The sequence below is a fragment of the Carcharhinus amblyrhynchos genome, chromosome 7, assembly GCF_965287045.1.
Source record: "Carcharhinus amblyrhynchos chromosome 7, sCarAmb.v2.hapA, whole genome shotgun sequence".
In the NCBI taxonomy this organism is placed as follows: Eukaryota; Metazoa; Chordata; class Chondrichthyes; order Carcharhiniformes; family Carcharhinidae; genus Carcharhinus; species Carcharhinus amblyrhynchos.
This window is the reverse complement of record NC_137330.1, coordinates 6,171,375-6,186,393: the sequence shown is the minus strand read 5'-3', so window position 1 is coordinate 6,186,393 and position 15,019 is coordinate 6,171,375. Positions and strand designations below refer to the sequence as shown.

Below are 15,019 nucleotides of genomic sequence, written 5' to 3'. Positions count from 1 at the left end.
TCAAGGGCAATTATGGAGGCAATAAATGCCGGCCAATGACTCCTACATTCCCTGAATTAATTTACAAAAGTGATCCTACCAAAGCATTTAAGATCCTGTGGACCCTTGACAGAATAGATGCAAAGAGGCTGTTTCTTCCTTGTGAGAAAAACCAGAACTAGGGTATACAATTTAAAAGATCTTAAAATAGCGATGAGGACTGTTTTTTTCCCTCGAGTTGTGAACTGTGGAACTCTTTTCCCCAGACACATTGAAAGCACTGTCATTGAATATTTTTCAGAGATAATAGATTCTTGAATAACAAAGGAGTCAAAGGGTACCAGGGTTAGGCAGGAAAGTGTTATTAAGGCCACAATCAAATGAGCAATGATCTTATTGAAAGGCAGAGAAGGGTCAAGGGGACAAAAGGCCTATTCTCATTTGTTTGCACAGAGAACAAAAGGAAGCTATTCAGCCCATCTCTGTTCTTACCCAGGCCTTTGAAAGTTATTCAGTTAGACTGGCTCCTTTGCTGTTCCTGCATAATTTTTTTCACTTTCAAGTAATTATCCAGTTCCTTTTTGAAAGTTACAATTGAATCTGCTATTGTATTGAAAGAAAAGCTATACAAATCTGCAAAGATTAGTGGTAGGTTAGAGCCAGCAAAGAATTACTAAAAAGATAGAAGCATATAAAAGAAAACTATAATATAAAAGCAAATAGTAAGAGTTTCTACATGTTTAAAGAGTAACTGAAGCTAGTGTTTGTCTCTACAGAGTCTAGGGAATTAATAGAAAACAAGGAAATGGCAGAGGCATTGAATAGGTATTTGTGTCAATCTTCACTGCAGAAGTCTTAGAAAACATTCAGAGATACTTGAAAATCAAGGTGTGAATGGGAGAGAGCTTAAAAAAAAAATCACCATCACTGGGGAAAAGATGTTAGGAAAACTATTAGACCTAAAGGCTGACAAGTCCCCAGGACCAAATGGCCTGCCTCCTAGAATCTACAGAAATCTTCAGATCTCCTAGGATCTGCAGGAATAATAAATACATTGATTATCAGCTTACATCATTTCTTGGATTCTGGAAGGTTCCTAGTGGATTGGAAAAATAGCAAATGTAACACCTTTGTTCAAAAAAGGAAAGACAGAAAGCAGGAAACACAACAATTGTCATTGAGATATTGCTTGAATGTATTATCAAGGAGGTTACACCAGGATACTTAGAAAATCATAATTAGATCAGGTAGAGTCAACATGACTCTTGAGAAAAGAAAATTGTGTTTAATGAATTTATTAGACTTTTGAAGGAATAACAAGCAAGATGGATAACAGGGAACCTTTAGATGTGGTGTACTTGGATTTCCAGAAGGCTTTTGATAAGGTGCCACATCAAACTGGAATTGAGACACAACCAGATCAGCTATGATCTTACTGAATGGTGGAGCAGGATCAGAAGGGCTGAATGAACTAATCCTGCTATGTCCCTAGCCCCCACCATCCTGTTAGGCAGTGCACTCCAGATTGTAACAAACGTGATCTTATTTCTGGTTCTTTTACTGTCATAAATCTGTGTCCTCTGCTAACTGACCCACTTGTCACTGGAAACAGTTTCTCCCCATCAATGCTTGATTAAAAAATCTCAACTTTTGAATACCTCCATAAAATTCCCCTGAACCTATCTTCTCTGCTGAATCTCCCGAGTAATCCAGCCCTTCTGCATAATGAAGGTTCCTCATCCCTGCTACCATTCTAGTGAATTGCTTCTGTAAAGTTTTTATATCCTTTCTCAATTATGAAGCCCAGAATTGGACACTACACATCAAATGGGGCTTAATATAACTTTCTTGCTTTTGTAATCAACTAATAAAGTGAAGGATCCTATATTTTTTAAAAACATTTTTCTCAGCTTCAAAGATTTGTGTACATATACCGGGTCTCTGTTCCTGCACCTCCTTTAAAATTGTATCGCTTTGTTTATATTGCAACTCCTTATTCTTCCTATTAAATGCAAAACTTCAAAAATACCAAATGTGTAAAACTTCATCACTATGTATCCACATATTTCACCGGTCAACGTCCTCTTCAAATCTTCTACCATCCTTAATGCTTTCAGTGTCATGTCATCAGAAAACCTTGAAATCTTACCCTGTATACTAAACCCACATTATTAACAAAAATCAAAAAAGGTGCAGTGGTCCCAATAACAGCTTAATCTTTTCACTATTTTGTACAGATTACTCAATCGATTATAAACTGTAAGCTAATTTTTTTTGGCAAGAGTTTTTTTTTTGGGGTCTTTCTAAACACAAGTTGGTGTTTGGAGGCAGTGGGGTTTGGATGTCGATCTCTTCAACCAGGCTCAGATCATATCAGCTCAGTGGCAAATCCATCTTCATACTATGAACATGGTTCAGCAGGAACAGACTTGCTGTGAGAAATAAGGGATTGAAAAGGAACATTCTTTAGAATCAAGCTTGCCTGATTTGGCAGCAACCCTCTTTTGACTCAGAACCATGTGAGTTTCATAGACCTCTTACAGTTCAGAAGCAGGCCAGCTGGTCCATTGAATCTACACTGACTTGCTCCAACAGCTTCTTACCCAGACCCTATCCATGTAATCCCACATATTTATTCCACTAATTCCCCTAACCCACACACCTTGAGACACTAAGGGGGCAATTTAGCATGGCCAATGAACCTACCTAGCACATCTTTGGACTGTGGCAGGAACCAAAGGAAACCCATGCAGACAGGGGAGAATGCGCAAATTCCACAATCATCCAAAGTTGGAAATAATCCCAACCACTGTGCCCCCTGTAAAGCTATTTAAGCCTCGTACTGTAAAGATTGATTCTGATTTCATAGAATCCCCACAGTTCAGAAAAAGCCATTCAGTCCATTGAGTATGTATCGACCACAGTCCCACCCAGGCCCTATTCCCATAACCTCATGTATTTTGCTAATATCACTAACACTAGGGTCAATTTAGCATGGTCAGTCAACCTAACCCACACATCTTTGAACTGTGAGAGGAAATCAGAACACCCAAAGGAAACCCATGCAGGCATGGAGAGAATGTGCAAACTCCACCCAATGACCTGAGGGTGAAATTGAACCCAGATCCCTGCCACTGTAAGGCAGCAGTGCTAACCAATTTGATCAATCTTTGTAAATAAAGATGATACTGGATGGTGTTTGTGTGGACTAGTTTTTTTTAAACTACGTTAGAAAGGACCAAGGGTGATACGAGTTATGTAAAGGCAGACCTAAGTTGAATATTTGGCAGTTTTTCTTTTCTCTCTGAAATTGACTGCTATAAACATCGACTCACTGAATTTCAAGAGAGAGCTGGATCTGTTCTGGCTGGAATGGGGATCACCTTGTACAAGAGGTTAGTACTTGTTCATGAAAATCAGAGTCACTGTGCTCCCTGAGACTAGTTTCTGTTGCCCAAAGGGGCTAGAGAGGAATTTTATGGTTTTTTTTTCCCTAACTGGCCACAGATTAAACTTTATTTTTTGCTTTGCCCAGGAGATGTCTCAGTTCCACAACCCTGTAGGACAGGCTGGATGGACAAGTAGGTATTTTCCTGTGTTGTTTGTATGAATCAAATTTTGGATTGTGTCGTAAATCAGATGAGCCAAATACTCAAATGACTGATTCGCTACTTCACACTGGTTCTTATATGTGGCTTAATACCCAAAAACCAAGTACTTTTTTGAAATGTACATGGCCTATCTGTAGTACAATCAACTGAAGAAATCTGGGTTTGCTTAGAATGCAGCATGCAGTCAAAAACATTCTTGGCAGTACACTTGTGTTAACATGTTCAAAACTCTGGTAAGAAAACTAAACAACTTGGAATCATCCTTTTAATCCCTTTTCACCAATGACATCAGAAGAAGCAGCTTTTTTTAAAATCTTCATTTTCAGCCTCTGCTTCTGTTTCAGAGACACGGCTTTGGGTTTCACTGCAGACGACTGATTGCGAGAGACCAGCTTGCTATTCACCCAAGTGTAAGTACAAAGTGGAATAAATACCCAGCAGAGTGGCATCAGGTTAGAATACAGTTTGATATAATTTTTTCTCTAAGGTTTTACAAGTCTATAACTTAAATCTTTTGACAGAGTGGGCAAGTGGCATTAGTTGTCAGTGCTGAATCTTGAGGTTCTGAAATCAAGATTTTAATTGAAGACAGCTATAATTAAGGGATTTCCCTTTAATTAATGGAATGTTCAGTGGCTCAACCTCAACATGACATGTCTGAAGTCATGGCTGCTTTATACTCTTGCATTCCATCCCAGATGCAAATAATTAACCCCAAAGGCTGACCCGGTGAAAAAAGTGCAACCAGAATCAATTCCAAGAGACATAGGAGGTCAGAAATCAAGGTGTGTGGAGATTTGGAAGGATTTAAAATCCTAAATATGGTCAAAACAATTTAAGAAAAAGAGGTAATTTGTTGTGCTAAAACAAATTTTCAGTCAGTAAGGATAGGCAAGAATACCTCTTCCACGATCATCTTCAACACTGGTGCCCCACAAGGCTGTGTCCTCAGCCCCCTACTATACTCCCTATACACCTATGATTGTATGGCCAAATTCCCCACCAACCTGATTTTTAAGTTTGTTAATGACACCACCATAGTGGGTTGGATTGCATACAATGATGAGATGGAGAAATGATGTGATGACAATCTCCCTCAATCTCAATAAAACAAATGGTGATCGTCATCTACTTCAGGGGTGTAGTGGAGGACAGGCTGTCTACATCAGAGGGGACGAAGTGTAAATGGTCACGAGCTTCAAGTTTCTAGGTATCCAGATCACCAACAACTTGTCCTGGTCCCTTCATGCTGACGCTACAGTTAAGAAGTCTCCACTTTCTAAGGAGGCTAAGGAATTTCAGCATGTCCGCTACTCTCTAATTTTTTACAGATGCACTTAGAAAGCATCCTTTCTGGGTGTCTCACAGCATGGAATGGCTCCTGCTCTGACCAAGGACACAAGAAACTACAAAGGGTTGTGAATGTAGCCCACTCCATCATGCAAACGAGCCTCCCATTCATTGACTCTGCCTTCCTGCTGCTCCTGAAAAAAGCAGCCAACATAATCAAGAATACCACACACCCCAGACATTCTTCTTCCATCTTCTTTCGTTGGAAAAAAGACAAAGTCGTAGGTCACATACCAACTGACTCAAGAACAGCTTCTTCCCTGCTGCCATCAGACTTTTGAATGGACCTACCTTAAATTAAGTTGATCTTCCTCTACACCCTAGCTATGACAGTAACAGGACATTTTGCACCCTCTCCTTCTCTCCCATGTACTCCTTGAATGGTATGCTTTATCTATATAGCACATAAGAAACAATATTCATAAAATAGTACAGCACAGTACAGGCCCTTCGGCCCTCGATGTTGTGCCAAGCTATGTCTGAACCCAAGATCAAGCTATCCCACTCCCCATCATTCCAGTGTGTTCCAATAACTGCTCAAAAGTTCCTAAAGTGTCTGACTCCACCAACACAGCAGGCAGTGCATTCCACACCCTAACCACACTCTGACTGAAGAATCTACCTCTTCTTCGCAGCTCTATCCACTTGAGTGGCAACCTTCAGAGATCTGTGGATGTGAGCCCCAAGATCTCTCTGTTCCTCCATTCCTCAGAACCTTGCCGTTGACCCTGTAATCGGCATTCAAGTTTGTCCTATCAAAATGAATCACCTTGCACTTATCAGCATTAAACTCCATCTGACATTCCTCCTATATCTCCCACCATGAACCTTATGGTTATGCTCCCTCATAACAGCTACATCCACCTGAGGAAACAGTCTCTGCACATCCACTCTATCAATCCCCCTCATCATCTTATAAACCTCTATTAAGTCGCCTCTCATCCCCCTCCGTTCTAAAGAGAAAAACCCCAGTTCCCTCACCCTTTCCTCATAAGACCTGCCCTCCAGACTAGGCAGCATCCTGGTAAATCTCCTCCGCACTTTCTCCAATGTTTCCACATCCTTCTTATAGTGAGGTGACCAGAACTGAACACAATATTCCAGAAGTGGTCTCACCAAGGTCCTGTACAGTTGCAGCATAACCCCACGGCTCTTAAACTCAAATAAACGCCAACACACTATAAGCCTTCTTCACAGCTCTATCCACTCGAATGGCAACTTTCAGAGATCTGGGGATATGAACCCCAAGATCTCTGTTCCTCCACATTCCTCAGAACCTTGCCGTTGACCCTGTAATCCGCATTCAAGCTCGTCCTACCGAAATGAATCACCTCGCATTTATCAGTGTTAAACTCCATCTGCCATTTTTCTGCCCAGCTCTGCATCCTATCAATGTCTCTTTGCAGCCTACAAGAGCCCTCCACCTCATCCACTACTCCGCCAATCTTGGTGTCATCAGCAAATTTACTAACCTACCCTTCAGCTCCCTCTTCCAAGTCATTGATAAAAATCACAAATAGCAGAGGATCCAGCACTGATCCCTGTGGTACACCTTTGGTAACTGGCCTCCAATCTGAAAACTTTCCTTCCACCACCACCCTCTGTCTTCTATGAGACAGCCTGTTACTTATCCAGTCGACCAAATTTCCTTCTATCCCACACCTCCTTACCTTCTTCATGAGCCTATCATGGGGAACCTTATCAAACGCCTTTCAAAATTCATATATACATCAACTGCTTTACCTTCGTCCACAGACTTAGTTACCACCTCAAAGAATTCAATCAAATTTGTGAGACAGGACTTACCCCTCACAAAACTGTTCTGACTATCCCGGATTAAGCTGCATCTTTCCAAATAGTCATAAATCCTATCTCTCAGGACCCTTTCCATTAACTTACCAACCATCGAAGAAAGATTAACTGGCCTATAATTACCAGGGTCATTCCTATTTCCTTTCTTGAAGAGACGAACAACATTCACCACTCTCCAGTCCTCTGGCACAATCCCCATGGACAGCGAGGACCCAAATATCAAAGCTAAAGGCTCCCATCTGGCCCAGGGGACTTATCCATCTTCAGGTCTTTCAGAATTGCTAATATATCTTCCCTCAAAACATCTGCCTCCTCCATCCTATCAGCTGGTATCTCACACTCATCCTCAAAAACATGGCCCCTCTCCTTAGTGAACACTGACGAAAAGTATTCATTCAGCGCCTCACCTACCTCTTCACTGTACACCAATATATGTGACAATAATAAATCAAATCAAAGTCTAAGGAGTTGAGAAGCAATCATACTGCGCAATAGATGTCTGTTTGTACAAATATTGAATCGTTGTGCTTCTATATGTAGTTTGCACCCCTACAAAAAGTTACACATGCAGGATGTCTATATTGTGATGCTCTTCATGACGATCTCCTGTTTTATAAAGGAGGTCACTAAACACAAACACCTTCCAGCATCCTGTGAGCCTCTAGCGTTCATGTTTCTATGAAACAAAGACCCTTGCTGTATAGTGCCCCAATGGAACTCCCTGGTGATATAGTGCAGTATAACTTGGGTAGGGGTTAATATACACAGAATCAAAGTAATTCAGATGTCATCCGACTAGAATTACATGATAGATACAAGGACTTTTATTATAAAGATATATACACAGGATGTTGGATATCCTGGAGTGTTTGCAATATTATAAATCCACCACAGAATTCCAATATCACGAGCTGAGCTCCATATTCTTGCAGCAGCTAAACTTGGGAAAAACGCTCTGACTGTATTTCAGGCAGCAAGATTACAAGACTGTCCATACTTCTCACCCTCTCCACAGCAAGGACCAAGAAGTAGCCAGAGCAGGAGTCCCCACTGATCAGATGTGCAGTGCATTTCATGGAATGTCAATCATCACATTTGCTGGAGGAGCCAATTTTTGTCAATCTCCCATTTGATTGTTTCTTCTCCCCATTTCGTTTCCACTCTGCAAGATGCCAACTGATGCTTTCAGAGGTTAAGGGCACCCGTAGCATCCTGTTGCTTTAATGACCAATGAGGCAGCAACAGCCCTTTCCAATCCTCCCAAATGAGATGGTCTATGTGGCACATCCCAGCCAGTCTCTGCCTTTTTGTGTACACTAAAACCCCCAAATGTTTTGTGCCATTTGTTGCAACTTAAAGCATTAGCTGATCATTTGTGAAAGTCCAATTACACAATACAAAGCAAGCAATTCCAAAAAAAACCCTGAGACAGCAAAAAAAACCAAAAAGAAAACAACTTTGTAAATAAAACCCAAAGTTTAATACTTTTAGGAGCAACAGTGTAATGCCTGTGTGGCAGTGAACTGACACAACTATCATACCACCAGTGAGCAGTACGGTGGCACAATGGTCAACACTGTCTCACAGCATCAAGGACCCGGGTTCGATTCCCAGTTTGGGTCACTGTCTGTGTAGAGTTTGCACGTTATCCCAAGTCTGTGTGGGTTTCCTCCGGGTGCTCCAGTTTCCTACCACAGTCCAAAGAAGTGCAGGTTAGGTGGATTGGCCATGCTCAACTGCCCCTTACAGTCCCAAAATGTGTAGGTTAAAGAGATTAGTGGGGTAAATACATGGATAATGGGGATAGGGCCTGGGTTAGATGCTCTGTCAGTGCAGACCTGATGGGCCAACTAACCTCTCTCTGCACTGTAGTGATTCTATATGGGCTAAACTTGTGATTGTTTGATGTCCAAGGAGCTGGATGGGATATGAGGGAGAACTGATGGACACAACAGTACAATTTACACATTTCCTTCTCACTCATGGTGCCTCAGTCTGTTCCTGATGAAGACTGTCCCAAATAACAAAGAATCCAAAGGAGAAAAATTGCATGATCACACTGAAATCTGACCAGTTTTGAGTTGAAGTTGGCAAATTTGACACATTGCTGTCCACCAAGCAATCTCCTCCAACTCAGTCCGTGATCCAATCTCACTCAGATTATAAATTAGTTCCCCCCCGCCCCGCCCCGTAATATTAGCAAACCAGATACAATGTCTTTCTGCAATTTGGAATAGTATCATTTATCACATTTTCCATGTGGCAAATCTTTGCTTGTTCTCATTCTCTCTTCAGCCTTTCATGAAATAGGTTATTTAAATACAAACCAGCCTTATGATTACTAGTTAATGAAAAAGTGGGGCAAGAATTTCATGATTGTTTTTGAAATAACTCTTCCACTTCTTCCCTGTGCATGTTGCTGATGAAATGCAGACTTAATGGGGTGGAATGACTGTCGGTGTCCCTTCCCACATAAGCGGGATGGGGTGGTGGAGTCCTCAGATAAATTTGAAACACTTGGTCTTGTCGTGTGGCAGCCGTGTTTTGAAGAGGACAGAGTCCACGCGGAACTGGGTGTAGAGCAATGGCATGTACCCGTAGACTTTCACAAAGAAGTTGATGCACTTGTGCCTCTCGTGGAAATGGGAATCATCGTGCGACAGTGCCTGGGGACATCCTGGGCAACGAAAGGTCCAGCGTGATGTGACCTGTTGGATGGAGAATGTGAAGAGGTTAAAGCAGTGCTTCCAAACTTGGTGTTTCTGGGGATGGTTGAAAGTGGAGGGGGGGGTGGAAGGGTGGTGGTGATGGTGGTTGTGGGTGAGAGGGACCAAGAAGTTCTAAGGCAAGAAGAAAATTATGCGCTTACATGGCAAGAGGCCTCAGAGCCGATCCCCAGAATTACTCCTTTTAAGTCCACTCCACAGTCACGAAAGTTGTTTTTCGAAACCCAAATATAATTTCCTCCTTTACACACTCAAATGGGGAGTGGGGTGGTGAAGGGGAAGTCAGCAGTGCTGCCACAATTGAAAGGAAGCTTGAGATCCCAAATACGTTTTCTGTAGCCCACAGTTTGGGAACCCCTGAGTTGCAGGCTGTGGCTCTCAGTGAGGCAGGGGAAAAATGGATTGGAATCCCTGGTTTCACTTGCAAAGAAAATAAACTTCAATCATGCAATTAATTTCATGATTCTCCCCCCCTCCACACCCCGTATTTATGCATTAGAGTTGGTAAAGGAGGAAATTGTATTTATGCTTCTAAGAGCAACTTTTACAACCTCAACAACTGCATTTATATTGTACACTTAAACAGAACACCCTAAGGCGTTTCAGAAATATGATGCAATACCAAGCCGCGCATGGTAGTATGAGGCTAGGTAATTGAAAGTTTAAAGAGGTAGATTTTAGGCAGTATCTTACTAGAAACTGAGCAGTTTAGGCAGGGAATTTCAGAGTTTATTACCTCGGCAGCTGAAGTCACAGCTATCAATGTAGAGTGACTAAAATCATGGATGCACTTGAGGCCAAAATTGAGATACCTCAGAGGGTGTAGGAGCAAACAGAGACTGCATGGGGTTAGGCCATGGATGAATTGAACACAAGGATGGAAACTTTTAAATTAAGATGCTGTCAGTCCAGGAATCTATGTAGGTCAGCACATATTGGGGATGAAGGAGACTCAGTACAAGTTAGGATATAGACAGCAACATTTTGGATGAACTCAAAGCTTACTGAGGATGTGAGACAGGTGGCTGATTTGAAGAAAACTGAAATATTCAGATCATAGTAGACAAGCTGAGGCAGGGATGGAAATAACATCAAGGTATCCCAAAGTACTTTACAGCCAATGAAAGACCTTTGAAGTGTCGTCATTGTTTTCACCTTAGTGATGGAAAGGGATAGGCATGAACCTCGGGCCAGTGGTTTTAGCTGGGGGAAGGGTAATTATGAGGCTATTAGGGGAGAATTAGGAAACATAGGTTGGACTAGGAGATTACAGGGATTGGGAACGTCCAAAATGTGGAGTTTTTTCAAGGAGCAGCTACTGCAAGTCTGTGATAGGTATGTCCCTGTCAGGCAAGGTGGAATTGGTAAGGCTAGGGAACCGTGGTGCACCAAAAAAGTTGATTCGTTGGTTAAAAAGAAAAAGGAGGCTTATGTTCGGATGAGACGTGAGCACTCGGATAGTGCACTAGAGAGCTTTAGATTGGCTAGGAGGGAGTTGAAGAGTGAGCTAAGGAGGGCTAAAAGAGGACACGAGAAGACTTTGGCTGATAGGGTTAAGGAGAATCCTAAGGCGTTCTATAGGTATGTCAAGAACAGAAGGTTGGTTAGGGCAAGGTTAGGGCCAGTTATAGACGGCAGAGGGAAGTTATGTGTGGAACCGGAGGAGATTGGTGAAGCATTGAACCAATATTTCTCTTCGGTGTTCACGCAGGGGGACATGGATATAGCTGAGGAGGACACTGGGTTGCAGGGGAGTAGAACTGACAGTGTTACAGTTGATAAGGAGGATGTGCTGGATATTCTGGAGGGTCTGAAAATAGATAAGTCCCCTGGTCCGGATGGGATTTACCCCAGGATTCTCTGGGAGGCAAGAGAAGTGACTGCAGAGCCTCTGGCTCTGATCTTCAGGTCGTCGTTGGCCTCTGGTATAGTACCAGATGATTGGAGGTTAGCGAATGTTGTCCCATTGTTTAAGAAGGGGAACAGAGACTTCCCCGGGAATTATAGACCGGTGAGTCTCACTTCTGTTGTGGGCAAGGTTTTGGAAAAAATTATTAGGGATAGGATTTATAGTTATTTGGAGAGTAATGAGTTGATTGGAGATAGTCAGCATGGTTTTGTGGCGGGTAGGTCGTGCCTTACTAACCTTATTGAGTTTTTTGAGAAAGTGACCAAAGAGGTGGATGGGGGTAAGGCAGTGGACGTGGTGTATATGGATTTTAGTAAGGCGTTTGATAAGGTTCACCATGGTAGGCTTCTGCACAAAATGCAGATGTATGGGATTGGGGGTGATCTAGGGAACTGGATTAGGAATTGGCTAGTGGATAGGAGACAGAGGGTAGTGGTTGACGGTAAATATTCATCATGGAGTTCGGTTACAAGTGGTGTGCCTCAGGGATCTGTGTTGGGGCCACTGCTGTTTGTGATTTTTATTAATGATCTGGATGAGGGTATAGTTGGGTGGATAAGTAAATTTGCTGATGACACCAAAGTCGGAGGTGTGGTAGATAGTGAGGAAGGGTGTCATAGTTTGCAGGAAGACTTAGACAGGTTGCAGAGCTGGGCCGAGAGGTGGCGGATGGAGTTTAATGCAGAGAAATGTGAGGTAATTCACTTTGGTAGGAATAACAGATGTGTTGAGTATAGGGCTAACGGGAAGACTTTGAATAGTGTGGAGGAGCAGAGGGATCTAGGTGTATGTGTACATAGATCCCTGAAAGTTGGGAATCAAGTAGATAAGGTTGTTAAGAAGGCATACAGTGTCTTGGCGTTTATTGGTAGGGGGACTGAATTTAGGAGTCGTAGCGTTATGTTGCAACTGTACACAACTCTGGTGCGGCCGCACTTGGAGTATTGTGTGCAGTTCTGGTCCCCACATTACAGGAAGGATGTGGAGGCTTTGGAGAGGGTGCAGAGGAGGTTTACCAGGATGTTGCCTGGTATGGAGGGGAGATCCTATGAGGAGAGGCTGAGGGATTTGGGGTTGTTTTCGCTGGAAAGGCGGCGGCTAAAAGGGGATCTTATTGAAACATATAAGATGATTAGAGGTTTAGATAGGGTGGATAGTGATAGCCTTTTTCCTCTGATGGAAAAATCTAGCACGAGGGGGCATGGCTTTAAACTAAGGGGGGGTAGTTATAGGACAGATGTCAGGGGTAGGTTCTTTACCCAGAGGGTGGTGAGGGATTGGAATGCCCTGCCTGCTGCAGTTGTAAATGCGCCTAGTTTGGGGGCGTTTAAGAGGTCTGTGGACAGGTTTATGGACGAAAAGGGATTGGTTTAGGTTAGTGGGTCATTGTTGTTTTTTTTTTAACTGGTCGGCGCAACATCGTGGGCCGAAGGGCCTGTTCTGCGCTGTAATGTTCTATGTTCTATGTAAATGCAACAGCCGATTTAACGTCAGCGATCTGATAATGATCCAATCATATTTTTGTCAAGTTGATTTTAGGATAAATACTGGCTCCAGGACACTGGGGATTGCTCCACTTTGCACTTCTTTGAATAATGCCAAGGGACTTTACATCCACCTGAGAGGGGCGTTTAGACTCATTTTAATACCTCGCCCAAAAGATGACAACTCAAACTACATCTCTTGTTAAGGAGCGGCAGTGCAGGGTATCAACATGGACTATGTTCTCTGGAATGGAATTTGAAGGCATATTATGAGAAAATAGGGTTAAACCTCGGGAGACACCGGAAGGGCAGGCTGTATGATTAATATTTTTTGTCTTTATTCCACAGGTGGAGGTCCACCTCTTGTCAAGCGAGGGGCATGCACACGGCGGGTCGTGCGTGGGCTGCTCTTGGAAGTCCAGGAGTGGCCTAGTACTTCATGTCGGTGTGTGTGCTTGATCCTGGACCGGTAGACGGGCGCCGCAACAGCTCAGTGACTAGCACTGCTGGCTGTGCAGACACATGGATTTGGGCCTGTGTCTGTGGGAGTTTGCGCATTCTCCCTGTGGTTGCGTGGGTTTCCTCCGGGCGCTCCGGTTTCCTCCCACACCCCAAAAGATGTGCTCTTAGGCTAATCGGTTTTTACCAAATTGACACTATTTCTTCCCTGAATCTGACTGAGTAGGGTCCCATTCGTAGACATGCAGGGTAGAATAGGTGTAGGGTGATGCGGCGGCGCGGGCTCGTTGGGCCGAAGGGCCTGTTTCCCATGCTGGGTTGTTCTTTGTTCTTTAAAATATACATTATGTTATTACTGTCAACCAATCCTTCCTGAGTCCAGACTTCATAATAGAGCACCTGACCACATTCTCATTACATGCACACAGCACCTCCACTCTAAACCTTTCCTTCCATACCAAATGCATTTGTAGGAAGGTGCCTTGTTCCACCATGAAACAGATTGGAATATTTCAACATTGAGTAAAGTGCTTTATTAATGCAGAATCTTACTGACAGTCATGCTGTGTTAAAGTCATATCGGTCTCAGCAGCACTAACCTTTATTGGTGGTTTCCTGGTGATGTGGGATACAAGGAAGTTCATGGCAATATCTTCACAATTAATGTACTCATCCACCATGTCCCGAATGGCCTGGGGCATTATATAGGAGTACAAGTATGCATAGTACTGGAAGAGAAGAGCAAAACCTTCAGGAGGCAGCCTGACAATATAATTGAAAAAGAGAAAAGGGTAGAGATGTGGCCTCAGAGCTAAACATGAGTTGAAGCTTCCTCTAATTCTCTCTGCTTCTCTCCTTAAGATCCAAGTCCTTCATCAAACATTTGGTCACCTGTCCTAATGCCTCCTTATATGGCTTGGTGTAAAATTTTGTGTTGTAATGCTTCTGTGAAGTGACTTGGAATATTTTAATACATTAAAGGCTGTACATAAATTCAAACTGATGTTGAAGTTAGAACATAGATTTTCAGGATGCAAACCAGTTAATTTGCTAGCTTCACTAAAACTCAGTACACAGGAATATGTAACTAAAGACCCTAAATGTTTCTACTGCAACTCAACAGTATTAACTGTGCTGATAGAACGATTGATACTTTCAACAACATTCCTTCCCCTTACAGGAACTCCCTGACCAAACCAACTTTGACCCCAAATGATCACAACACTGAATCAACCTGACCCCATCTAACTTTGGCCAACCACAAGTGAATCTGATTCGGATCCCCCTGAGCAGCTGAAATCTGTTGATGTTCTATAAATAGGGGTTTCCCCAAGGCAAAGGCCAGTTTCTTCTGATGGATGTTGGATTGCAAATTGCACAAGTGCCTAGCTTGCCTGCTTGAGTTGCTGGGAGAGTGAAGAGGGAGATTAAAATGAATTTGCAAGATCTTTGATTTCTCAGATGGCAAATGTATTGCCTAGTGTGGAGCTGAGCATGCACATAAGAAAATATCCCTATTCAACACCTTGGCCAGCAGCAACAATAGTAACAATTTTCATTGATATGGCACCTTTAATGCAGTAAAATATCCCAAGGCAGCTCAGATGACCTTTATCAAACAATACACTCAGCCATAGAAGTAGACATTCAAACAAGTGATTAAACACATGGTCAAAGAGGCAAGTTTTA

The 15,019-nt window shown here is 42.7% G+C and overlaps 1 protein-coding gene across 1 annotated transcript in view; it reads right to left on the bottom strand.

The window, feature by feature from the left end:
* Window positions 1-7,548: 7,548 nt before the first annotated feature.
* extl3 (exostosin-like glycosyltransferase 3) overlaps window positions 7,549-15,019 on the bottom strand; it is an 81,208-nt gene continuing 73,737 nt past the window's right edge. Inside the window, exons 5-6 of the mRNA XM_080191863.1 lie at window positions 13,930-14,058; window positions 7,549-9,460 (exon numbers count right to left, since the gene is read on the bottom strand). Coding sequence (XP_080047989.1) covers window positions 9,251-9,460; window positions 13,930-14,058 — 339 coding nt within the window. The 3' untranslated portion in view covers window positions 7,549-9,250. The remainder of the gene's footprint in view (window positions 9,461-13,929; window positions 14,059-15,019) is intronic.